The sequence below is a fragment of the Sinocyclocheilus rhinocerous genome, unplaced genomic scaffold, assembly GCF_001515625.1.
Source record: "Sinocyclocheilus rhinocerous isolate Xijiao unplaced genomic scaffold, SAMN03320098_v1.1 scaffold1111, whole genome shotgun sequence".
NCBI classification, from domain to species: Eukaryota; Metazoa; Chordata; class Actinopteri; order Cypriniformes; family Cyprinidae; genus Sinocyclocheilus; species Sinocyclocheilus rhinocerous.
The window spans coordinates 250,202-276,414 of NW_015655406.1; the positions used below are offsets into that span (position 1 = coordinate 250,202).

Below are 26,213 nucleotides of genomic sequence, written 5' to 3' on the forward strand. Positions count from 1 at the left end.
CACTGGATAGCTGGCCAATCACAGCAGACCTCGCTTTTCAGACCGATGAGCTTTGTAAAAATCAACGCGTTTCAGAAAGGCGAGGCATAGAGGAGAAACAATAATGTACAGTATGTGGAAAATAATGTTTTTTGAACTTTAAACCGTATAAACACATTTCATTACACCAAATACACAAAATAATGTTCTTTTTAGCAACGTCATATGACCCCTTTAAAAAAATGAAGCATAGCTATACATAAACCCATATATGAAATAAAAGAATGATCAAATAAGCATGTTCTAAACTCCTGAAACATTGATGTTTCATATTTTAGAGCAGTCACTGCAATTTATGAAAGAAATCAATTAAATCTGTATGTGGGAGTGTGTGTGAAAAAAGCAGATGTAACTCCCTTTGTAATCCTTAACATTTTCATAAGTAACTGTAATTTAATTACACATTTTTTTCTCTGTAACTGTAACTGATTACAATTCCTTTTATTTTGTAATTAAATTACGTAATTCTGTTACATGTAACTAGTTACTCCCCAACACTGCACACACACACACACACACACACATACATAATATGGATAATTTAATGAAACGTGGTGTCTCGTTCAATTTGAGAAGATTTCTGCAAGATCGTAAATGTTCTATCAAATAAATATTCATTTAAGTGATAATAAATTGCACTGCGCCTTCTCGAGCTAAATCAATACATTTTAGCATATACTGGTTTAAAATAATGTCTTCAGAAAGGCAACAGTGTTGATGGTAACAGGATTATCAGTTTAATTTGATTAAACTGTAATTGAGGGAAAAAAACAACACTTGATTTGAAAAATTTATTTAACAGCTTTGTGCTTAAGGTCATACGTTCATAGGTTCTTAGAAAAATTATTTAAGTATGATTTGTAATTTAATCTTTAAATGATAATATTTTATAGAGAATTTATTTGATATTATTATAGTGTTAAAAGTAGTATTATAGTATAGTAGTATTTTACATTTTAATTTGCATTTCATTTATTATAAAAAAAATCATTGCAACAAAGTTGACAAACATAACAAAAATGAGTCAACTTATAAAATTATTATATTTTTATTGTATTTTATTGTTTTATTTTTTTGCCATAGTTTAATATGTGAAAAATATTATAGTAATGCTAGCTAAAGCTAATGCTAGCTTTTATTTACAATTACTTTTGGAAATAAATTATATTAAAAAGTAATAAAAAAAAATATTATTTAAAAAAGGGCAACAGAAAGTAAAAAAAATAAATAAATATATATATAATCCTCGTGATGACGGAGAAAAAAAAAACAAAAAAAACTAATATATATAATATATATATATATAAGTGTGTGTGTTTTAAATGCATGACACCTGTTTTGTTAAATGGCCCATATGACAGCATAAAAACGGATACAGCAACTTGCTGATTTGTTTCCAGCGGTATCTAGAAGTCCCTGCTGTTGTGTTTAACAGAGGAACAGCAGTTGCTTTCTTTCAAAGGTGCAATGTCGAAATGCTGAAAAAAAGACACCTTGACATCAGAAGGTGGTGTTGTGGGTAGAAACATGCATTTCCTCTCGTTTTAAAATGCTGCTTTCATACTCCACTGAGAAGACTGAGGATAGAGGTCAGTGGAGGGGTGTCATCTAGCCTAGGGGAGGGAAGGGTGAGTTAGCGAGCTGCGGTAAACCATGGCTTCATCACGTCTATCTCCACCCCCGTGCAGCTGTGGCGTGAGTTGGCGAGTATTCAGACACGTTTGCACAGCTCACGTCTGTGCAGTGGGCCTCAGGGCTGTTGGTTTCAGCCCTTGCTTTGGAAACAAGTCATGCCCTTGGTGCTCAGAATATGTGTGGCCTGGGTCCAAAAATGGCTTTTTACCACACCTGCTAGTGCCAATGAAAATATATGAGATGGTTTTTTTTACACAGAGATGGAGACACGCTCAGTTCATGTATGATGTTGCAAGTGACATGATCGCCTGTTTGTTACACATATGAAAGGAATAAAAATTAAATATTTAATAATATAAACAATATGTTATACTAACTAAATAAATATATAATTAAATATTGTTAATATTATTGCATCCAATAAAAATAGTATGTCATACAAAAGTTTCAATAGAGTCAGTAAGATTATTTAAAATATATATATACTGTATTTTTTTTTTATTCAGCCAGGATGCATTATATGATAGTTTTAAAAACACTGATAATGAAAAACATATTTCTTGAGCAGCAAATCAGCATATTACAATGATTTCTGAAGGACCATGTGACACTGAAGACTGGAGTAATGATGCAGAAAATTCAGCTTTACCATCAGTAAAATATTAAATTTTTAAATACATAATATTTAAAACATTATATTTTTAAATATATAAAAATATTTTTGATCAAATAAATGCAGCCTTGTTGAGCAGAAGAGACATAAAAAACAATCCAACTCAAACTTAGTGTATCATATATGAAAAAAGCCCGTTTCCGTATCTCTGAGAAGTATAATATGTGCAATACAAATATTTTGTGAGAAGTATTGGAAGTTATCCACTGCATTAATGTACTTGTCAATGTCAGTTTGCTTGGCGAGTGTCTCTTATACGTCCTGTGGTCTAACATAAACATAGTTTGTTTTATACTTGAAAATTGTCTTATACTGTCACTGTGAAGGGCTTCAGTTGCACATGATCAAAATAACTGAATTTGTGTTTTTGTTTGTGCTCCGATGTGTGTTTGTCAGGACATCGTGTCTGCTCTGGAGGATCGTCTGCGGCCCCTGGTTCAAGCTGAGCTCTCGGTGTTGGTGGACGTACTGCATCGCCCGGAGCTGCTCTTCCCTGAAAACACAGATGCCCGACAGAAATGCGAGAGCGGAGGCTTCATCTTTAAGTGAGTTTCATTTTCCCATAAACCCTCTTGAACTGAGAGGACAAAACTGTCCTAACAGTCTTCCTCTCTTTTTATGTTATGAACCAGTGACATCCATGAATATGCTTTATTGGGTGACATTAAAACACATACAGGATCATTGGAGACACTGAAGACAGGAGTAATGATGCTGAAAATTCAGCATTCCTATCATAGAAATAACTTACATTTTAAAATATATTAAAATACAAAACTTTTTCTAATTCTAATAAAATATCACAATATTAGTGTTTTTATTGTATTTTTGATCAAATAAATCCACTTCTTTGAAAGAGACTTCTTTCAAACACATATGAAACGTATGAAAAATAAATCACAGTTTTTTCCACTCACGGGCCGCATTATGCAATGGTGCAGTAGTGCTTACTGTCCTTCACCTGTCCTCGTGCTGTGAGAGGCTGTTCTCAGTCTGCCAGAGCTACAAAAGGGATTACCTGTGTGTTTGTTTGCGTGTGACGGCTTCTATGGGAATAATCCTGAGATGCAGGATTAGCTGATTCAGGAATGGAGTTACATTACAATGTTAGCATCCATTGTGCTGTCAGTGGGAGCAAAATGACAGTCTGTTAACAGCTCAGTTTTTTTTCAGTTCAAGTCAGGGTTATTTAGTTTAAAAAGGTTGACATTGTGAAGTCATTTAGCAAGCATTTTTATCAAAAGCAGTTTACGGAATATTTATTATAAGGACGGTCTTTCTGCAGTTATGTGGGGTCATTATAAAAAATAAAATAAAATTAATAATAACCATTGCAATGTTAATTGAAAGTTTGAAAGATGAATATTAATTTTGAGATCTGCTAAAGAGTACATTTATCATTATCACTTCACTCCATTTCTAATATTTTACCAGCACTTAATTAAATTAAATTAAATTACATTTTATTTTATTTTATTTTATTTATTTTTTGGCATTATTGATGGCATTATTATTTTAAATAAAATGAAATTTTATTTTATTTATTATTTGGTATTATTGATGGCATTATTATTTTAAATTAAATTTTATTTTATTTTATTTATTATTTGGCATTATTGATGGCATTATTATTTTAAATTAAATTTTATTAAATTTTATTTTATTTATTATTTGGTATTATTTATTTTATTTTATTTTATTTTATTTTATTTTGCATTATTGATGGCATTATTATTTTATATATATTTTTTAAAGGTGATATATCATGTGTCCCTGCAATGAAAGCATATAGATACTGTATCATCATCAGTTGTTATCATTATTAAAACAAACTTGTGAAACGAACTGTTTTTCTCTTTCAGATTAATAAAACACACTAAACAGCTTTTAGAGGAGAACGAGGAGCGTTTGTGTATAAAAGTTCTGCAGACGCTTCGAGAAATGATGACAAAAGACCGCGGCTATGGGGAAAAGGTAACATACACACTGTAGTTGCATAAAACAAATAACAAATATCCTTTCTGTCTTCTACAGCACTATTTTACATCTTGATGAAATTACAAGAATCCCTCGGTGTGTGTGTTACTGTATATTTGTCCATATTACCCATAAAAATAGCAAAACAGGCCTCACAGGACACATTTCACTCCGTCTTTCCACAGTACTGCCCAAAATCAAGCTCAGAAGACCATGTTAAACATCTGACATGCTGTTTTTATTAGCCTATATACTTTTATATACATAACTGCACTCAAACACACACGTGCATCTGTTCATGACTCATGTCCTCCTAACACTTAATAAAACATACTGATTTCCTAATGTGGTTTTATCAGCACTGAATGAATTAACACCCAATTAATGTCACTACCATATTTGAATGCCCAACATTTTATTATAAAGTTCTGGCTATATCCAGTTTCTGATTTGTTTTATTAGATTTTTATTGTTTTGTATTTTTAAAAAATTTAATTCTTGATTTAATTTCTATTTTATTTTATTTTATTTTGATTCATTTTTATTTTTATTAATTTTTTTATATATTATATATTTTTTTATTTTGATTTTGATTGTTTATGTTGATCGCTTTTATTTGATTTGATTTTTTATTTTTTTATTTGGTTTTAAATTGTCTTTTATTTTCATTTTTAGTTTATATTATATTGATTGTATTTTTTTTTTTGATTTTTTTTAATTCAATATATTTTATTTTATTTTTTATTTGTATATATTATTCTAGTTTATTATTTTATTTGCACTCATGAATTCATGGGGTCTTTAACTACAGATGACAAGATTTGGTCACACGTTTTTGTAGTTGGCAACTAATGCTTTGAAAGCTAACGCTAATGAATAACAATCACAATAATCTTGTGTTATGTCACTAACGAACATTGTTTGGCATTTTTTGAGCATTCTCTGATTCCTTCCTTCACAATACTAACTTTGCTGTATGCTCTTCTCTTCCAGCTAATTGCCTTTGATGATGAGCTGGATGTGGCTGAGGTTGTTTTTTATTTTTTGCCAATGTAGTCGTCCTACTTAGTGCTTGTTCTCTTTTCCTTTGAGCTTTTTGGCTGGTGTTTGTCAACGTGACTTCACCACAAACCGGCCGTTTTATTGTCTGTCCATGTGTGTTGAGGTTGCGTGCAGTTAACCTCACCTGGTAGTTTCAGTGTGTGTTCGTGTGCATGTGTTTTTACCACTGGCCTTGTTTTAGATAGCGTGTGCTGGTGAAAATGTGTGTAAGTGTATCAGCCCACCACACTTTGTTCACACTTCCTCTGTGTAGCATTAATTCAGTTTACGTTCCTGTTACATTCACTGCTGAATCACATACAACAACAGTAGCTGGTTAACAGGGACCTCACAATATATAATTGGCACTGTGAAGAACAAGTAATTACAGAGTTTTTAATAACACAGTCGCTGGTATTAATCCAGCCAAAAACACATTACGCTGAAATATAGCCAAACCCAGTTCAGGTAAGAAATTGTGGCTCATTCATCTGCATTTAAAATAATTTTTTCAGTCTTAGTTTGGGATTTCGTCATCTGACGAGCCATAAAATTGCAACTTCAACAGTTTGTTATCACTATAAATCATTTTTTATTTGAACTTTTAATGTTAGGTTTGGAAAGTAAATGCACATATTATTAGATTATTAGAGTCATCTTTCTGAAAGTGCTTGCATATAAAAATATTAGTTTAGGTTAGGTTTTTTGTTTCGATTCTGAGTCTTTGCTGGCAGTTTTCAGTTGATTGTTCACAAAAATAAAGGCATAAATAAAAAACAGCATGGCTTTCACAAACCATATTGTAAAACGCTCTGACGGATCTCTGACACATATGAATGTGTAAATGCTTTTTGAGGTTGTGGTAAAAGCAGGATCGGTTAGAAATGAAGTCTGAATGCCACAAATTAGATTTCTTAAAGGGATAGTTCACCCCAAAATTAAAATTCTGTCATTAATTACTCACCCTCATGTCGTTCCAAACCCATAAGCCCTCCGTTTATCTTCAGAACACAAATTAAGATATTTTTGATGCATTTTTTCTGACCGCTTTCTGACCCTCCCATAGACAGCAAGGGTACTACCACGATCAACGTCCAGAAACATAGCAAGGAGATCAGTAAAATAATCCATGTGACATCAGGGGTTCAACCGTAATATTACGAAGCTACGAGAATACTTTTTGTGCGCAAAAGAAAAAAAAAATCGACTTTATTCAACAATTCTAATCCTCCGCATCACCCTGTAGCGCCATTTTGGAGAGTATCCACTGAAATCAAACGGCGTATGTTGTTCTGTGTCAGCTGCACCACACGGATATGCTGTTTTCGTTCAAATCAAAGCACAAACAACGTAGAAAACGTATCTGCGTGGCGCAGCTGACACAGAACAGCATACGCTGTTTGCGTTCAGTGGATACTCTCCAAAATGGCGCTAGGGTGACGCGGCGGAATTGTTGAATAAAGTCTTAATTTGTTTTCCGAAGATGAACGAAGGTCTTACGGGTTTGGAACGACATGAGGGTGAGTAATTAATGACAGAATTTTCATTTTTGGGTGAACTAACCCTTTAAATGGATCCAAACTTACAGTGCATACACATATGCTGCAAAAAAGTTTTTTTTTTTTACTTCGTTTTTTGTCTCGTTTTCAAGTACAAATATTTAAACATTCCTAAATCAAGATCAAGATTTAAGTAAATCTTGTAAAATGTAAAATTATGATATTAAGTCTTGTTTTTCTTCAAAACAAGAAAAATATATGGCAATGGGGTCAGAAAAATACACCTTTTCCCCTTCTAATTAATATTCTGACCCTCTTGTTTTAAATCCAATTTGTCATATATATCATAATCTAATATGTAAATTTATGCAAATATCACAATGATGTCACTGAATTGGATTTTGAGTGGTAAATATTCAAACAGTTTCTTAGTCAATGGGAGATTTTCAAACTTTAATTTCAAATTTCTTAAGTATACTGTTAATTTTAAATATTTAGTGCAGTTCTGCCATGCACACACTTTAATGATGAGTAATACTGATCTTGTGGTGGCTTACCATTGACTCTTTTTATGTGAGAGGTGGGAATGTATCTGTAAATGTAAAAGTTTAAAAAGAATGTTTCTGAAGTCAGGAAGGTAGGTGGGAGTTCATACTATATTTATAGTCACTGCTCTTCTATCAGTTCCAGGGATGAAATGCGACCCTGTCTCCCCATAATAGGAAGACGTGTGTGAATGTTTTTGAACATGCATGCGGTTGTGTGACATGGCTGAACAAGAAAAATAACACAGCTGATGGCATTATTATTTGTGTATATGTGTGTGTCTCATGACAAGAGCCTCTTTGGATTTGTATAGGAGAAGTGCAAAAGGGCAATAAAGGGTGTATTTATGGGTGTTTTGGTGTTAAATTAAGGTAATCAGAAACATGTATCTCAGAAGATTAAGTAGCACCTCCTTCTGAGGAAAAAACTGAATGTCAAAGGGTAAGCTTGAGACATTTAAAAATGCAATGTGTGCTTTTTTCCAATACATTCTTACTAGTAAAAGATAAGGCTGAAGTGCTGATGGGGGCATTTCGATAAATAAGGAGACATGAGCGCTCGTGAGTAAATATCTTCCTAGGGGAAGTTCTGGGTTTGATGCAGGGTATTGACAGCATTTGTCGGGCGCTGCTGATTTTCACAGAAAATTATTTTTATTCATTCCACTTTTTTAACACACACACACAATTTTTAACATATTTTTGTTGTTTGTTTTTTTGAATGTAGGAACCCCCCCCCCCCTCATTTTATAATATAAAAATATTTTTAATACCTGTTTTTTATATATACCTGTTTTTTATATAAATTATATAATTTTATTTATAGTTATATACCTTTCTCCCCTTTAACGACACACTGTAAAAAAATGACCGTGAATTTAACGGTAAAAGACTGTAAAAATGCTACAGTAAAATCCTGTTAAATGGTTAACGGTAAATTCCCCTACTATATACGGTGAAAAACTGTATTGGACATTACATGTATTGGACATTAATTTTACGGTAGTATACCGTATTTGGAAGTGAAAAAGACCGTATAATTTACAGTGAATAACTGTAAATTGACATTCCCAGAATTCCCTGTGTTACATTTCAAATTTGATGTTTTTTTGTTGAAATAACTATGTTTCTTTTTAGTTTTTTCTTATCAGTTTTGTATATTAGGGTTGTGTGTTACACCTAATGTTGTTGAATGTTTATTGCATTATTTCAGTTTCATGTGTGTTACCATGATGGTGTTTGGTGTTTGTGTGAATGACACTGTGCACCTTCTATATATGTTATTATTTAAAAGCTGCTTGTGATAGGCTTTGGTTCATCGTGTGACTTTCTCATCACCACCTGCATTTGGTGGTTATCAGTGTATTACAAAGGTACAAAACAGATTTTAGTACTTCAATAGGTTGGTATATAATAACATTTTATCAGTTAATGAAATTACGGTATTTAACTGTAAATTTAAGTTAAAACCGTAAAACCTAAAACGTTGCTACCGTATTTTTTACGGTAAAATTCCGGCAACCACAGCTGCCGGTTTTCTACCGTAAATTTTACGGAATTTTTTTTACAGTGCAGAGCTAAATATATTTATTTATATACGATTTATATACGTATAAACGTTAAAACTAACATTACAACAAGGATACAGTCACCTGTTGTGAATCTGATGGTTATTTTGCATGTTGTTGACTGTTTTTTGATGAGTGATGAGAGGTTGTGTCCTTAGAGTCGGAGCCCTCATACACACTTACACGTGTTCACAGCACATGTGTGGAGTGACCATCCCTGCTCATAGCATACGACCTCTCCCTCTGTGTCTCTCTGTTCATCTTTATATTACATAAGAGAATGTGGCTCCTGTCACAGAGTGTAAGTGTGTGTGATGTAAGAGGGATGGGGAAGATAATATGGCTTTAGGTTGACGATGCTGCTGAGCAGGGAAGCTTATGTAATGTGAATGGAGAGAGCAGTGTGTGTGTCTCCTTCACCTGGACTGTGCTAGACAATCACAACTGCACCATGTCTGTCTCTCTCTCTCTCTCTCTCTCTCTCAGCCTTAAATGGTCTTTCTTTCTGTCATTCAGTCTTCCTTTCTTTCTCTGTCTCCTTGTCTCTCTCTCCTCATAAATTCATTATTGTTTATATTTTCATTGCCTTTACCCATCTCTCTTATGCTATGTCTCTCTTTCACTCTTTCCCTCCCCCTCTCTCTGTTTCTCGCTCTGTCAGTAGATTCAGTCAGTTCCAATAGTCAGTGTGTGTCAGTTGGGGTCTGTTGTCCTCATGTGTCCTTTGTTATCTCTGGCTCCTCCTCTGCACGTCTCCTGACGGCCATCAGGGGGAGCTGTGGGCACATCCGTCCCCGCGCGCGCCGCTGTCCCATTTTCCTCGCCTTTGTGCAGCACGATTCCTGGACTCCCGCCAGCTCGCAACCAGAGGTTACATAAGACCTGCCCTTTTTTTTTTCCCTCGTTTTTTTCCTGGAATCCAGGCTCTTTACTGTTGTGTGACCTTCTGCAATAATCGCCAATAAAAGTGCGACGGGCTGTTTACCAAGAGACGCTGGCAGTGGCAAAGACCCTCCGTTGGGCATGAGGGGTGGTCCTAAACGACGTCCTAAACCCTTGCGTTCTTTTGAGAAAGTTTCCATCTTATTAGATTGAAATGCTAAATTGAGGGCAACGAGCCTGATACCTTCAGGCCACAAGCTTTAAGACACACATTTATGCTATTGAGCTCGTCATGACAGTCAGGTTAATGACATTTTGTCGACAATGACAGTGACTGAAACGACCCCACGAAGCTTCTCACCATTGACATGCACCGCAAAGAATAAAGCTGTGACATCAGTGAATGTGCGAGCTGTTTCGTCCCCACACTCCATAAACTTGTGACACACAAACTTGTGACTTGCACTGGAAGAAAAAGTAGTCAAGAGCTCTTTCAAAAGTCAGTGTTAAATCTAATTTGGGTTTATTACCGGATGGATGGATGGATGTGCAGATGAATGGATGTGCTTTATCGATTTCTTGTGGGGAAATTCACAAGAAAGTGTTTTTATAGCATGTGATGAAAGCGTGCATTTATGGTGGCTAGAGAGGGACATTTCACATTCACACCTTGTGTTTTGCAGCAGCATTATTTTCCAGCTGAAAAATTATGTCGCAAAAAGGGAGATTCCTTACTGGTTGCAGTATTACTCACACAAACATGCGCGTGCGTCACGGTTGTTGCTAATTTAGAACCCCCCTCTTTTCCTTTGTGTTAGAATGGTTCCAGACATCATGCTCAAAATTTCCTCTTTGCATCCTTTTAGAGCAAACCAATTTTTATGAAGGCAAACGCCATTGAGTGGTTATGCTATCTAAATAATTAGTTGTCATTTTTTTTTGGTTGTTGTTAGTACGGTTCTCACACTAGTCATCCTCTTCATTGTCTCTGATGTGTTGAACAAGGAACTGTTTGCGTCCGTGCATGTCGCCTGCTTTGCTCGTTCCTTTTTGCTCTTGCACGACTTAACGTTTTGATTTCATGTGTCTTTTCTTGTCTTACTAATGCAAAATAAGCACCCATGATTGTGGAAATACTTACCCGCTCAGATCCATGTGGATTGAATGTTGTGACAGGACCAAACAAGTTGCACATACCTTTTTGAAAATCAGCCATACGCACACAAAAAAACAACTTTTTTTTCCCACACCCACCTTGGTAACACTTAACAGAGTAATATTTTTCTGTCAAGTCACGGCTTGAGAGTGCATTACATAACCATTTGAGATTGAGTATGGATTTTTAAAGCCTTTTATCGGTTATAATATAATTGTGTGCACATTTTAGCCAGTCTTCCCGCTGTGATGACCCTTTTTGATAAGAACCCAACACGTAGGATGACCCGCTGAGGTCGATCAACCCTACGCTGCCATAGATGAATATGCAGCCTTCCCAATCTGCAGACGCTTCAGTGTAGAAAAGTGTATTCTCTCGGGCTGGTTATTTTTGATGGGTCTGATGGATGCTGCATTAATGAGTTTCTAGTTGTCAAGGGCATTAACACGTTCTATCAATGCCAGAGACTAATCTGCTTTAACTAACTCATGACTTTTTATCTCCATTAGCTTGCACCCCCACCAGAACCAGAGGTCCCAGCAGAGGTGTGTCCAACACATATTCGCCCTCCCCGCCAGCCTTGGCTGGAATGTGGGAATATGGGTTGTTGCAGTCAGTAGTTGATCGTCTCATACCATATCCTTGCCTCATTGCATTGCAATAGCCTCTTTATCTCCGCTTTGAGTCATCTCTGCCCATGCAAATGGGAAAGCAAAGCCCCACGCTGGCACACAACACACTTAGATCTTAACTCTTGATTAGTTTTCCCCCTCAGTATGGAAATATGCCAATAAGCTGACCTCTTTTTGGTCTTGCTGATTAAAGCGCAACAGTTGGGATCTGGATGTCAAAACCCATTCATTTTCTCCACTGAGAAATTACCTGATAACACATGACCTTTCAAAACAAGCATACCATGAGCTCGGAGATATATGCTTCTGCAGAAGTCGCAGTTAGTGTGATTTCAGATTTTTTTGCCTTTTTTAAAATTTTCTAAGATTTATTTTTAAATAAAAGTTTACTAACCAAATTCAACCAAACCAGTGTTTACTAACCAAATTCTGGATGAAATTCTGAAGAAAGATCCTCTATGGATCTTCCAATCAGAGAGGATGCTGTTACTATGGCGACGAAAAACATGCTCAAAGAATTTCACAGTGACCTGCCTCTCCCATGAAACACTGCAAATTATGTAATCGACCCTTCGCCAGGAGTTTGATTGACAGGCCATCTGACCAATCATAACGCAGAATCTGCCATTTTGTCCGACAAACAAACCAGACAGGAGAGTAGATAAACGTCGGTGGACTTGAACTTGAAAAACGTTTTGTACTGATGTCTTTCCATGGTTGAAACAAGATACCTTCTGATTTTCATTCATGTTTATTTTGTGCTATAACCAGTAAAGAGGAAGAGATGATTGGTTCATGTGCCGCTTTAACTGAGGCGCTACAAATTATAAGTAACTTGAGTTACGTAATCAGATTACTTTTTTCAAGTAACTAGTAAAGCAACGCATTACTTTTTAATTTACAAGAAAATATCTGAGTTACTTTTCCAAATAGGTAACACCAGTTAATTTGTTTTCCCATTTATTGATTGACAGCTCTCCTGTTTTTTTTTGTTTTTTTTTATTGCTGAAGAGTGTTGAACTTTCTTCTCCTGCATCATATTCTTCATTCAATGCAGAATGGCAGCACAATTGAAAGGCTTGTTTGAGCTGCACCCTCTACTGTACAGATGTGAATTAACATTTCGTGCCGTCTGAGGCTTATTCATTTCACTTTTGGTGTGAAAGGGCTTTTTACATTTGCCAAAAGTAGAACTTTTTATATTTATAAAAAACAAAATCAAGCAAGCCCAGCCCAGATGAGTAACTAAGTAACATAATTAGTTACTTTTTTAGGGCAAAGCAATATTGTAATGCATTACTTTTAAAAAGTAACTTTCCCCAACACTGGTCACGACACATTAAAGAGCCACAAAATTATTTTATTGTTAAAATTTCTTAAAAAAACAAAGAGGACAACATTTGAAAGCTGAGACTTTGTTTCAAATCAAAAGTAACCTGCTCTGTCTTGTCTGTCAATGCGTTGTCAGTGTCCTGTTTGCTCTGCGATGTATTTTTCTCTGCATGAGAACATGATGTGTGGCGTGAGAGTGCCATGGCTTGTCGGACATAGCAACAGTAACTAAGGAGGGTGGGTCTTTGCGAAGGGTCAATTAAATCAGCTTCCCTACACTTTAAAAAAAATATTTTATTGTAATTATTAGTATGTTGAATTTAATAATACTAATAATATAACTTAAAATAACATCATAATGTATCTTTTCAACAATTTTTACATTCTACTGTCATATCTGTTTATCATTTGCAGTGATTCATGGGATGTGTAGTTTATTGCTTTATAAAAGATGTATACAGTCTTGTACTTTGTGACTTTTTCTCTGATTTATTTATTTGTCTGTGGAGAAACTGAACGAGGGAAAAACCTTCTGAAACTAAGGCTGCTGAAAAATGTCCTGTCACTGTTGTACATTTTGCATGTGCCCAAATATGTCTGTGTATATGACAGACAGGGAGAAAAAAGGCAGAAAAGCAAATCTACTGCTCTACCAAGGCAGCTGAGGGCATGGGCCGCTGTGTGTGTCAATAGTACACAGGATCCATTACATAATCTAGAGAAAAGTTTTCCGTCTCATTTCTCTCACTCATGGCTTACATTTCTAGCTTTGGCGCCCTGTGTGGTGCTTATGTAATTAACATGGTTTCATTCCCACTATTGCCGCTGTAGATGCACAACTATACAGACCGACCCAAAACAGATGGCCTGTAGAATGGGTTAGGGAAGTTTGACGCTGCCAAACAACCTTCCTGTTGAGTTGTTATTCATTAAAGGGCAGGGGATTCAAAAACAAATATTATGAAATGCATTATTTATTAGTTTTCCTGTTTTACCCCCTTTCCTACGTCCTTTGAGGGATCGTTTTAGGGTTTTATGGATAAACTAAAGCTCATGTAACTCTGCTCTGCCTGTCTGCTCACACACACACACATTCACATACACATACACACACCATGCCTCTCCTTTAACTGCATGATGTAATATGCCCCACTTTTCATGCATGTCAAAATAGTGACTAATGTTCTCAGTCTTGACCCCTTTCTTTTTTTATGCTTGTCATTTTTCTTCCCTCCTTTTTGCTTTCTGCTAACTCACGTCACTCAGGAGTTTGATCCAAACCAGCCCCAGAAGCAACTGGAGGATCAGAGAAGGGTAGGTAAAGAAACGGGGCATGTGACGCACCCCCTGGCCACTGCTTGAGCCACTCATTCTCAAACTCACCCTTCAAACCCTCCTGTCTGCTCCAAATGGGTGAAGGTTTCAGCTAAAAAACCCGGATGACTATTTTCTTTAGTTTTAGGTTTCTCTTTAGGTTTGAAGGTGGCGATTGATCCGTTTATAGGTGATAAACATCTTGATATTGTGTTTGTGTGTGTGTGTGTGTTTCCATGGACTCGGGTTTGGGGTGTTTCGAGTGAGCAGTCGAGTTATAGTTATCTGTGTAATCTCTGAATTAGGATTAGTTTTAATTGGTGTGGTGTCTTGTATCCGAGGCCTCTGGTATTATTGAGGTCAGATGCGACTAATGAAAGGGATCTAGCGTTATCAGATTCTGTCTTCCTTTCTGACCTCTTTCTGACTGTACTAATCAAACGTAACAGGACGAGGTAGGGATTGGTCTTGAGGAGCAGTTGAGTAGCATCCCACAAAGAAAAGGAATTGGGTAACTCTTTACTTGAAGTCTGTTCATGTAACACATTATTGAGAATTTCAGTATAATTACTTATACATAATTTTCAATATAATTATATAATACACCTTTAGACGGTTATAAAACATACTGCATAACTTATTCATAGTTACACCTTTGCAAAGTAAAGAATAATAAAGTAAAGTTTATGCTTTAAAAATACAGTAAAAGCTGTAATGTTGTGTAATATTATTACAAACTAAAATAATTGTTTTCCATTTTAATATATTTTAGAATATAATTTATTCCTGTGATGCAAAGCTGAATTTTCAGCATCATTACTCCAGTCTTCAGTGTCACATGATTCTTCAGATATCATTCTAATATGCTGATTTGCTGCTCCAAAAACATTTCTTATTATTATCAATGTTGAAATAAGTTGTGCTGATTATTATTTTTTTTGTGGGTAAATATCTTTTTGTATTCTTTGCTGAATAGAAAGTTAAAAAGAAAATCATTTATTAAAATAGAAATATTCTGTAACATTGTCTTTACTGTCAATTTTGACCAATTTAAGGCACCCTTCCTGAATTAACATATTAATATTAACTATTAAAATATTACTAACCCCAAACTTGAACAATGTACAAGCTTCAAGTTAATTGTTGGAAAACTGATTTTAATGTTCAAACTGTGTTAAACTGCTGCAATGTTTTGACCCCCAAACTTCATCAGGCTTTTATTTTGTCTGATGAAGACTACCGTGTCAAAATGTGATATTTACAGTTTTTTTTCTATGATTTCTTCAACTAAAATGTTATCATAAATTCTTTGTTTCTCATTGACCACCTGTGGAAGTATATGTGCGTTTCTCCATAAAAAAAGAACAATAATATAATATCGAAACTCAAAAATCAATCAATAAATCAACAACCACATTCGTGTCAAAATCTGTGTTCGTTTTCAATTATTTCTTTTTCAAATTCACCATTTGATGTCGGTCATGGTGACACATTGATGTTTGGTGATGATGAGGTATGTCATAATGCCCCTCACGTGACTCTGAACCCCTCACTGTTGCCAGGGTGAAGTTTTGAGGCAAGTTCTGGTGAACCGTTACTATGGCAACTTCAAGCCGGGAGGCAGGCGAGACAGTTTGACCAATTTCAACAACGGGCCGCTCACCCCCGGCGGGCAGACCAAGACTCCTACAGGTTTGTGCAGCACCTTAAGTTTCTTATAATAAATGGTACTAACTGGCCTTTTTATACATAGAAACCAACTTCATTTTGTAATTCTAAAGATGACTCCCTCCCCGACCACTTTTTTTCTCTATGCTACGTGTCCTATATATTCCGAGCCATTGCTGTTGCCAGGCGACAAGAACATGGCACCCACACTTCCTGTGTGAATAGCCTCCAGACACACCTGCTTAAAAAAGTCTAGCAGGTGTGTTAAAGCAGAAATGTGACCCTGGACCACAAAACCAGTCTTAAGTCGCTTGGGTATATTTTTAGCAATAGCCAAAATAAAATTGTATGTGTCAAAATTATCGATTTTTCTTTTATGCCAAAAAAATGTCTTTAGGACAAACTGACTGCAAATGATAAGAAGATTAGGTTTGGTCAGTTTGACCCTAACTTAACCAAAAGGTCATTTTCTGCTGCACGTATACACAATTTTGATTTTATTTACTGCCATTTCATGCAAAATTGGTGACACATCTCATCAAAAAGTAAGTAAGGAAGTTTTATTTATAGAGCACATTTAAAATTCAGCGTTACACTGACCAAAGTGCTGAACAAAACCAATAAACAGGAAATTCTAAAATAAAGTAAAAGGCCTGTTCAGTTTTTTTTAACACTGATTACAGTTTGATTTAGTTATAGTTCTTTACTGAATGATTCAATCTTGAGATTTGGTCATCAATTGGTTGGATTTGATTTAATGAACTGAAAAAAAGGCAGCAATTATATGAGAAATGGACCTGTATTTGGAAATAGTTATAATAATTATAATTGATTATTTTGTTCCGTATTTAATTAAATACGTTTTCAGTAATTGTGTCAACATGCACATAAAAATTCTGACTAATATAAAAATATTGTCATTTATGTCATATAAATGCATTGACCTGATTAAGCCAATATTCCAGTTTCTGGTAAGATTTGTTAATGTTCATAAAAGAACTACCATTTATCTGACCAAAAATACAGTAAAAACTAATATTGTAATTTATATTGACAGTATTATTAAAATAAATATTTAGAATATTTTTGAAATAAATATTAACATATTTAAGTAAATGTTTTTAAATAAATGTTTTAAATAATTTTTCATTTTAAAATGCATTTTATTCCTGTGATGGCGAAGCCACATTTTCATATGCTGATTTGGTGCTCGAGAAACATATTATATGACTTTATATTAAATGTTAACCTTATTATAATCAATGTTGAAAACAGTTGTGATATTTTATATTTTTGTGGAACTGTGATACACTGTTTTTGCAGGATTTTTTGATGAATAGAAAGTTAAAAAGGACAGCATTAAATGAAATGCATTTAATGTCTAAGTCTCTAGATCTTCCAGGAAAGCATCCTGCTGGCCATCGCTCTGCTGGAGGGAGGAAACCCTGTCATACAGGTGAGATGAGCTCTCACTTCTCACTTTCATTTGAGTTACCTCCTGTTTTACACATTACAAGAATAAGTTTAGCTTATTATTCTAATATTATGTTATTAATATTTATAATATCATATTTATTATTTTATATTCTACTTTTAATCTACAATATAATATCTAAATGAATATTTATTAGTATATTTATACATATCTTTTTTTATTTATTTTTATTTTATAGTAGTTTTGTTTATTTTGTTATGTTTTTGAGGGGTTGTTTTTATGCCTTACATGAGCTGAGCCTCTGTTCTGCTTTTAAAACTCTCATGTCATGTGCAAAGCCACAGTGAATTCAGATACTTGTAGTAAACAATGATGGCGTCACAGAGACGATGTGGCACTTGTGTCAGCTGAGCCAGAACAGAATGACCATGTGAACTAAAGCATATCCAGAACCATTATCTGAATTGGTGTTTTGATGCAAGGTGGGGTTTTTGCATATCTCATATCTGCATAGGAAAGCCGTGTCCTTTCCTTTGAAATGCAGGGCATCCTCCCTTGGTGCAAAACAGGAAGAGGGAAGGAGCGCATGCATTGAATTGAGATAAGAAAACACCAATAAGGTCTCTGCAGGCGGGACAGTTAGCTCGTGTCACTGAGGAGTCAGTGGGTAAACTGAAGAAAACAGAAAGAGCTTGGAGACACAAAATGAGAGAGGAACTGAAGGAGTGTATAGAGGCTATTTTCAAAAATAACAACTTTCTTTTTAATTAATATATATTTATAGTAGGTTGAACTTACTAAAGTAGGCATTATTAGTAAGTACAGTAGTGTACTATAGTATCACATGCCCTCAATTATGCTTGTCACATGACCTCTTGAAGCTGCATGTGTAATTTATTGTTGCCTATGTATCATATTGGAAACAAAAATGGGGATTTTTAATTTTTGATGTGTTTATTTTGTTTTGTTTTTAAAAGCTTCTTTATATTTGGCAGTTCAATCAAAGTCAAGTAAAAGTTTTGGAACCGAAAAATATTTTGCTTGTATCATTTTTCAATCGAGTTCAAGTTTATTCGTGTAGTGCTTTTGACAATTGTTTCAAAGCGACAAATGCATGTTTCACGTTGCAATGGCATGCTTATTCGCAATATTTAATATCACTGAAAATAAAAAAAAATAAAAGTTCACATTTAACACATTGCATTCTGGTAAACATAATTATTTTAGCATAATTGAGATACTATGGTAGTTTTTATATTTTGAATTAGTTTTTATTTTTGTATTTTCCATTTTAATTTTAATTCAAGTTAAAAGTTTAGTAATTTTTGTTTTAGTAATTAGTAATTTAGTAAAAAATATTTTTTGTCATTTTTAGTAGTTTTTTTTTTTTTAAATGTCTATATAGTTTATTTCAGTTTTAGGTTTAGTTATTTTAGTACATCAAATTAAATTTAAACTAAAATGAGAAATGTTGTTTTGTCAACTACCTAAAATAAAATAAAAAGCTTAAGGTTTTATATATTTTATTTCAGTTATTTATTTCAAGTATTATTATTGATTTTTTTTAGTTAAGAAAAATAACCCAGCTTAAAAAAATACTGCACATTTTGGCAAAAGTAGTAATCTGTATATTTTATGTGTACAGAAAAAGTGCATTGTCTGATAATATGTTATTCAGTGACACTAAGGCAAAGCGAGCGCTCAGATCGTCAATTGGAGGCAGTCCAGTTCATCTGCAGACACCCAGCCAGGGGTTTTGCGGGTGCAGTGTGGTTGCTATGGCAACCTGGCAAATTGCTAGGCTCGATGCGCGGTTGCGCATGGACGGGAAGGGTGATGCACGGCAACGGAGACAGTCAATGTCAAAGAAGGGATGGCTGTTCCGATTGTAGAGCAATTTGATTTCCCGGACTGGCAGGGCTGGTTTCTGTGCTCACGTATGTGTTTTGCGTGGGTGCTTTTGTAAATAGGCGCGTTGCATAATCAGCCCTGCTATTAGCATAGGCATTCTACTTGATGATACCCAACAGGAACACGTAGAGGCGCTCACATGACTAGATTACATAAGCCAAGCCCGTGGTGAATAATGCAGAAAACACTCTTGACAATTCGGTGTCTGTGCTAAATGGGTCAATGTGTTCTTTTCTGATTGAGAGAGACAAAAAGAGAGGAAAGTGATTGAGAGGGACACATACAGGTACACACAAAGAGATAAAAGTGTCCGTAATGACGTGAAATGCCCATAATCAGAGGAAGTAGAGCTTTGTTCTCATTAGCACTACAATGTGCCACCTTTGTTTACCTTATAAAGGTTAATGGAGTGAATATAAACTAAACCTGTCAAGAATATGCTTGGGTCATATTCCACCTCAAAATCAAATGAAAATAAGTCAAATAATTATTTTGCACGAAAATGAAACCTGTATTTAGGACTATTTTAAAAGTACTTACATAAATGCATTAAATGCATCATTTTGTTGTTGATATTTTTATAGGGACAATTCACCCAAAAATGAAAATTCTGTCATCATTTACTCACCCTCGAATTGTTTCAAACCTGTATGAGTTTATTTCTTCTGCTGAAAACAAAAGCATATCATTTGAATAATATAATATAATATGCTTTATACACCTCAAAATCAAATGAAAATAAGTCAAATAATTATTTTGCACGAAAATGAAACCTGTATTTAGGACTATTTTAAAAGTACTTACATAAATGCATTAAATGCATCATTTTGTTGTTGATATTTAAAGGGACAATTCACCCAAAACTGAAAATTCTGTCATCATTTACTCACCCTCGAATTGTTTCAAACCTGTATGAGTTTATTTCTTCTGCTGAAAACAAAAGCATATCATTTGAATAATATAATATAATATGCTTTATACAATTTTAGTCTTTATCCCAAACAAACCCAGAACAGACTAAGAAATGTATTTATTTAGTTTAACAATTTATTTAACAATCAGTACAAATAAATATAAAAAAAGAACTCAATAAACTTAAGAACATAAAATAAAGGTACCGTTTAATTAAATTAAATTAAACAATAGAAATAGTAAATTAAATAAATAAAAAAATTATTAAATATTATAAGATAAAAAAAACTGTTAAATAACACAATCAAAGATACCATAAAATTACAGTTAACAACTGTAAACACCGTTACTCCCAAGAGAGTGAATGTATCATAGAAAAATATGATTATATGGCCAGACATAGAAATATGAATATTTAATTGAATATTTTATATTTTCCAAGTGCAAATGCAACATTTAAATACCGAAGCCAATGCACTGCTTTAGTAGGATACAATGATAATTTATTACAGTCAGCATAAAGACAATACAACAATCATGATCTATAAATGCCATGTAATGATATACTGTTATTGTTTTCACATTACAGTGATCAGAATGATATTTTTCACATTATGATAATTAGAATTGAGGGTGGAAATGTGTTTAATTTCAATGAAAATAATTTTACAGTGCATAAAAAATCTATAATGGTCCTAAAATAGAATCTCTTTTTATTCTTGACACGCTATATGAGATTCACCCGCCGATTCTTTAATTCCCGATAACATGTTACAAACCTGTTGCGCTTGTCAGCATCAACCTCAGTGCATTGGGTTAGGTTGGTTAAGCATTCTTGCAGCACTAAAAGGGTTTTGTGGATAACCTGCATGACACATTTGCAACCGGTTTGCAGAGTCATTTGGGTGTCTTTTGAAGGATGTGAAGAAACCACATGAAAGAAAGAGAGAACTGGGGGTAGTCTGCACTTTAAATGTGTATGTGTGTGTGCGGGGTAACATTCTGTTGTGTTAACAGGGGATTTACTGAGTTTACTCATTGTAAATCAGCTTCTTTTAAGAGGATTTATTCTGCTGTCCTCTGCTACACCTTTCTCAGTAAATGCTCTCAGTTTGCAAGTTCCCAAACTCCAGATTCACTTCATTCTACAACATCTCTAGGCCAAAATCACCCAGAATCAAATTAAATAAACATGAAGCCTATTTTAGGTTATTTATTTATTTATTGCATTGTGACATATTATATTTTATTACATTATGTTATATATTTTATTTTATCCTATATAATGTTTTATTATTTTATATTATTAAATAATTATATCATATTTAAATTAGTAAAAAAAAAATTCTGCATCCTTTAAATAATTCTAATTAAATTAATTCTAATTAAAAATCATATTGCAGTGAAAGGTGTATGTATTAATTAAAAATAAATTAACACACAATTAAAGCAAAATTTAAATGAAATTAAAATAATGAAAATAATGTCACAATTAAAAAAATAATAATAATTCCTCAAATATGGGGAATATAATTGTAACTTCTCATTTCTATTTTGAGGTCAGATGTAACACAGACATGTTTTCAGGAGATTTCAAATATAAAAATTTGTGAATTCAGATTGTGCTTTGGAGATGCTTCTTTTCCCTAAAGCATTTTGGTAAGAACATGGTCTTGTCAAATCCTTGGAGGTTTGCTAGATCTTATCTCAAGGGTCTTGAAAGGTTAGTTGAGTCAGTAAGCGCAGCATCGTCAGCATGACATTGATAAAAGGAGCCATGTGATTGGATGACTGTACTGACTGGCCTGCTTTGGATGCAGAAGTGAAACGGGCCGAACAGCGAACCCTGGGTTTGTGGATTTGGTTTGACGTATTATGCAAAGAATGTGCAGGCAGATCAAGGAGTAATTCTAAGCGAGGATGCTCTTCCTGATGCAAGTTCTTTGGTTACTGTAACGTGAGATATTTTGGCACAGGGTTTTTCAATCCTGATTGATAGATGGTCAGGCAGGTTGATAATTGGCTTAATGCTGCAAAACTATTCTCATGAAAAGAAGAAAGATATCAACTTTAAAGCTCCTCATTAGAGCCATACAAGTGGTCTTTTGTGGCGCTGAGCGAATCTGAAACATATCAGAGGATGAATCGCATTACTTTGACTTGCATAATATGTCCTGGTTCATGCACAGAGAGGCATTTGTTTGGAAGCTGCACAACAACACAAGCCAATTCCCCTCCGCAATTTGTTTGTTTACAAAGGTATTCTGGGGTGGTCGTCAGGATAACACATTCTGTTACCAGGGAGAGGGATAAAGAGGGATGGAAGCTGAGGAGAGAGAGAGGTAATGGAATGAATAATAGAGAAGTAGATAGATTATGCAAAAGTTGAGGGCAGAGCGAGCGAAGCAGGCAGAGAGTACGGGGAAGTGTGTTGGTGAACACAAAGAGAAGTGGGACAGGGCAGACCCCACACGCTGTCTAGCCTCCCCCAACGTCCAGATCTGTGTGGAAATGTGTATCTGTATAAGTGTGTACACTTGCTCATGGCTGTACCGCATGCCTAATATGGACCGGCTACTACAATACAGTAAGAACAAGGAACTTTCCCAAACAAGAATATTGTGCAAGGCTGCTTTTGCATGGGCAGTGCCGATCAGTGGCACTAAATTTTGTCACTGTGCACAAACTGACCTGGGCAACGAGATTCATCTCGCTCCATTTAGCCCTTGCCGTTTGTCTCAGCAGTTTCAGCAAAAGCCTGCGATTGTATTTTTTTCACTCATTTGTTATGGTGATATGTTGTTTAATGTTATGATGAAAAGAGCTGAGAGGCTGTCAAAAAGATATTCCAGTTTGTTTTTGTTCAGTATAATTTATACATTTATTAATATAAACGGTAACACTTTACAATAAGGTTCATTAGTTAAGATTAGTTAACTACTTTAGTTAACATGAACTAAGCATGAACGATACTTCTACAGCATTTATTAATCTTAGTTCGTTAATTTCAACATTTACTAATGCATTATTAAAATCAAACGTTGTGCTTGTTAATATTAGTTAATGCACTGTGAATTAACATGAACTAACAATGAACGACTGTATTTTCTTTAACTAACGTTAACAAAGATGAATAAATACTGTAATAAATGTATTGTTCATTGTTCATTCATGTTAGTTAATACATTAACTAACGTTAACTAATTGAACCTTATTGTAAAGTGGTACCATATAAACTACCCTTCAAATAAGAAAATGTTGTTTTTTAAATAAATGTATACTTAAATTCAGAAAGTATGAATTAGATTGATCAAACGTGACAGTAAAGACTTTGACATTGTTACAGGACACTCATTAAATACATTCCTGAAAAATTTATTTCCACAAAAATATTAAGCAGTATGATAAAAATGCTGAAAATTCAGCTTTGGCATCATATAAGTAAATTAGATGCATCTGTGATGTTTATTTAATGTATTTTTTTTTTACAATTTAAATAATATTTCATATTATTTTATTTATTTTATATGATATTTAATCTTTTTGTAAATGTACAACACTGTGATTTATAAATAAACTTTGATTTGATTTACAAAAAAAAAAAGATATTTTATGAAATGATTGCCATCTGATCAATTAAAAAATTGACAGCTTCATTGCTGTATGATATTTTTATATGCATCATTATTGTCACCAATTCTAATGGCGATCACTTTCAACACCTTAGCATTGTCGTGCCTAACTTTGCACCAGCAAACAATTCAATTTAAATGTCATTTTTAAATTAAATTAAACATTTTAATTATATTACTTTTTTTAAAGAATTGTTTAATCTAGTTTCATTTTAAAATCTCAAAATTTGCATTTGGCACGACTAGGCCTCAAGTCTGCGTTGATCATTGCTATTCCTAAACCACCCACCAGAGTCATCTGAAAGTCTCAGGCTGCCATTGAAAAATGATGAGGTCACAGGATACACAAGATCCAATTTCACACACTTGAAGCGGCCCACAATGAACTGAATAGACATAATTAGAGAGCATGGAAATAATCATCCTGAATTATGAATCCATTTGCGCTCCGCTCAAATACAGGCCTGTATTCTTCCAGCTCTATACTGTAAAACCTCCAGGCCAGACAGAAGTCGGAAGGTCAGACGGGACTTCATCTGTGGTGAGTAATGCTCAAGTAGGAGTGGGAAGGAGCGAGAGACAGCGAGAGTACAGTGCAAAAGCAGAGTGTGTGAGAACAGCAGAGTTCTGGATGACCCGTGACGGAAGCCTCCGCAGCAAGTGGGCAGCAAGCCTGAGAGCTATTCACACAGACGTCTCCCGCTCTATGACGTCAGCGTGTGCATGCCTCTGTGACAGAACGATGTAAAATACTCACATCAAACATTCTAAGAAGATCATATATATACTCACAGAGCCAAAGTCAATTTATAAATAGACGGTCATTAATAATCAACCTGTTTTTATGCAGCATGTCAAAGATTGCGCAAGGGAGTGGAAAACAAACACAAGGCCACCATGAATTTGCCATTAGGGTTTTTTTTTCCTGTCATTGATTATTATTGGATAAGTTTTCGGTGAATTGCATGGGTCAAATTTCATTTTTTGAGTGCAAAAACACAATGCTGTTGATTAGTTGAAATTATTATTTTATTATTATGCAAGCAGAAAGCAAACCGCAGAGTGATATGAGAAATGTGTAAAATTGGTTGCAGAGGACAAAGATAATTGAAGTAGCTTACCCATCATTATACGAAAAGATCTGACCATAGAATGTCACGACTGACCAATCAGAATCAAGTATTCCAGAGACCCACATCTTAAAGGGATAGTTCTAGTGTTGTTAAATATAGTGTTGTAAAATATTCATTTAGTCATTATTTACTATATCCAGCAAGGTAAACCAAAAGATTGAAGGGTGATTCTTACAAAAACTGTATTTTCTGCAAGCTTATTTCAAGATAAATTTAGATGTGTTTTCAAAAAAGGACATGTGGAGACTCCGAAAGGACACCAAAGAACCAAATGATAGAAGAAGTTCATGTTATTGATACATTTGTGTACACCAAAGCACACATTAAAAAAATAATTCGTAGTGTATAGTGCAGTAGACAAGTCGAGTTGCGAGTTGAATGATTCACTGAAAACGCAAAGCGAGTCTCTGTTCTCTCTGCCATCTCTGATGTATCAGCCTGGTTTTCTTTACATTAGCGCTGTTTTGGACGGATTGTTTGAATGCATTCGCTTACTGGATCATTGGACTGAAAACTTTCCTGGAGTTTAGTGGCTTAAAGTGATCTGAAGGCAAATAGAGAAGTGAAATCGAGTAAAAGGTTTACAATAGAAATTGTGCTTCAGTAATTTTGTGTTAATTGTGTTTAACTTAATTTAACGTCTTAAGGATTTTTGAATTAATCACATGCGTTAACGCATTGACAGACCTAATGTGTATGTGTGTGTGTGTGTGTGCATATATATATATATATATATATATGTTTTTTTTTTAAACATTTTAACTGTACTGTAAATTTGTCCTATGTGACATAGCAAAAATTAAGAAACCTCTTAATAATATACAAATAGCATGAGAGAGATTTATATTCATTGTTAGACAATTAATTTCATATAGTGTTATTTATTTAAAGGTGACATATCATGAAAATCTGACTTTTCCAGGTTTTAAGTGCTATAATAAAAGGGGCATAATATGTCACCTTTAATAAATGACTTGACTTGTTGGACATTTTCAAGACAAACTTTGTTGTCATCCGTTCAAAACCGTGCTGAAAATTATACCATTTTAAGATGAGTGATGATTATACTGTATCTCCCCTACTGCATTAATCAACTGTTTTATAAAACAATCTGTGGTTCTTTTATGTGTGTCACACTAAAGGACAGAAATGGTAGTTATTGCTTTAAAGAGAAGGTGAGAAGTATTACATTAAAGTATTTCTATTTAACTTTGAACAGGTCTAAGAAG

At 34.4% G+C, this 26,213-nt stretch overlaps 1 protein-coding gene across 1 annotated transcript in view; it reads left to right on the plus strand.

The window, feature by feature from the left end:
* Positions 1–26,213, plus strand: part of LOC107718227 (inositol 1,4,5-trisphosphate receptor type 1-like) — a 159,589-nt gene that overhangs the window by 71,035 nt on the left and 62,341 nt on the right. The window contains exons 41-48 of the mRNA XM_016525222.1: positions 2,744–2,892; positions 4,210–4,321; positions 5,318–5,353; positions 11,525–11,560; positions 14,246–14,293; positions 15,856–15,985; positions 16,075–16,178; positions 17,355–17,417. Of these exons, the coding sequence (XP_016380708.1) occupies positions 2,744–2,892; positions 4,210–4,321; positions 5,318–5,353; positions 11,525–11,560; positions 14,246–14,293; positions 15,856–15,985; positions 16,075–16,178; positions 17,355–17,417 (678 nt within the window). The remainder of the gene's footprint in view (positions 1–2,743; positions 2,893–4,209; positions 4,322–5,317; positions 5,354–11,524; positions 11,561–14,245; positions 14,294–15,855; positions 15,986–16,074; positions 16,179–17,354; positions 17,418–26,213) is intronic.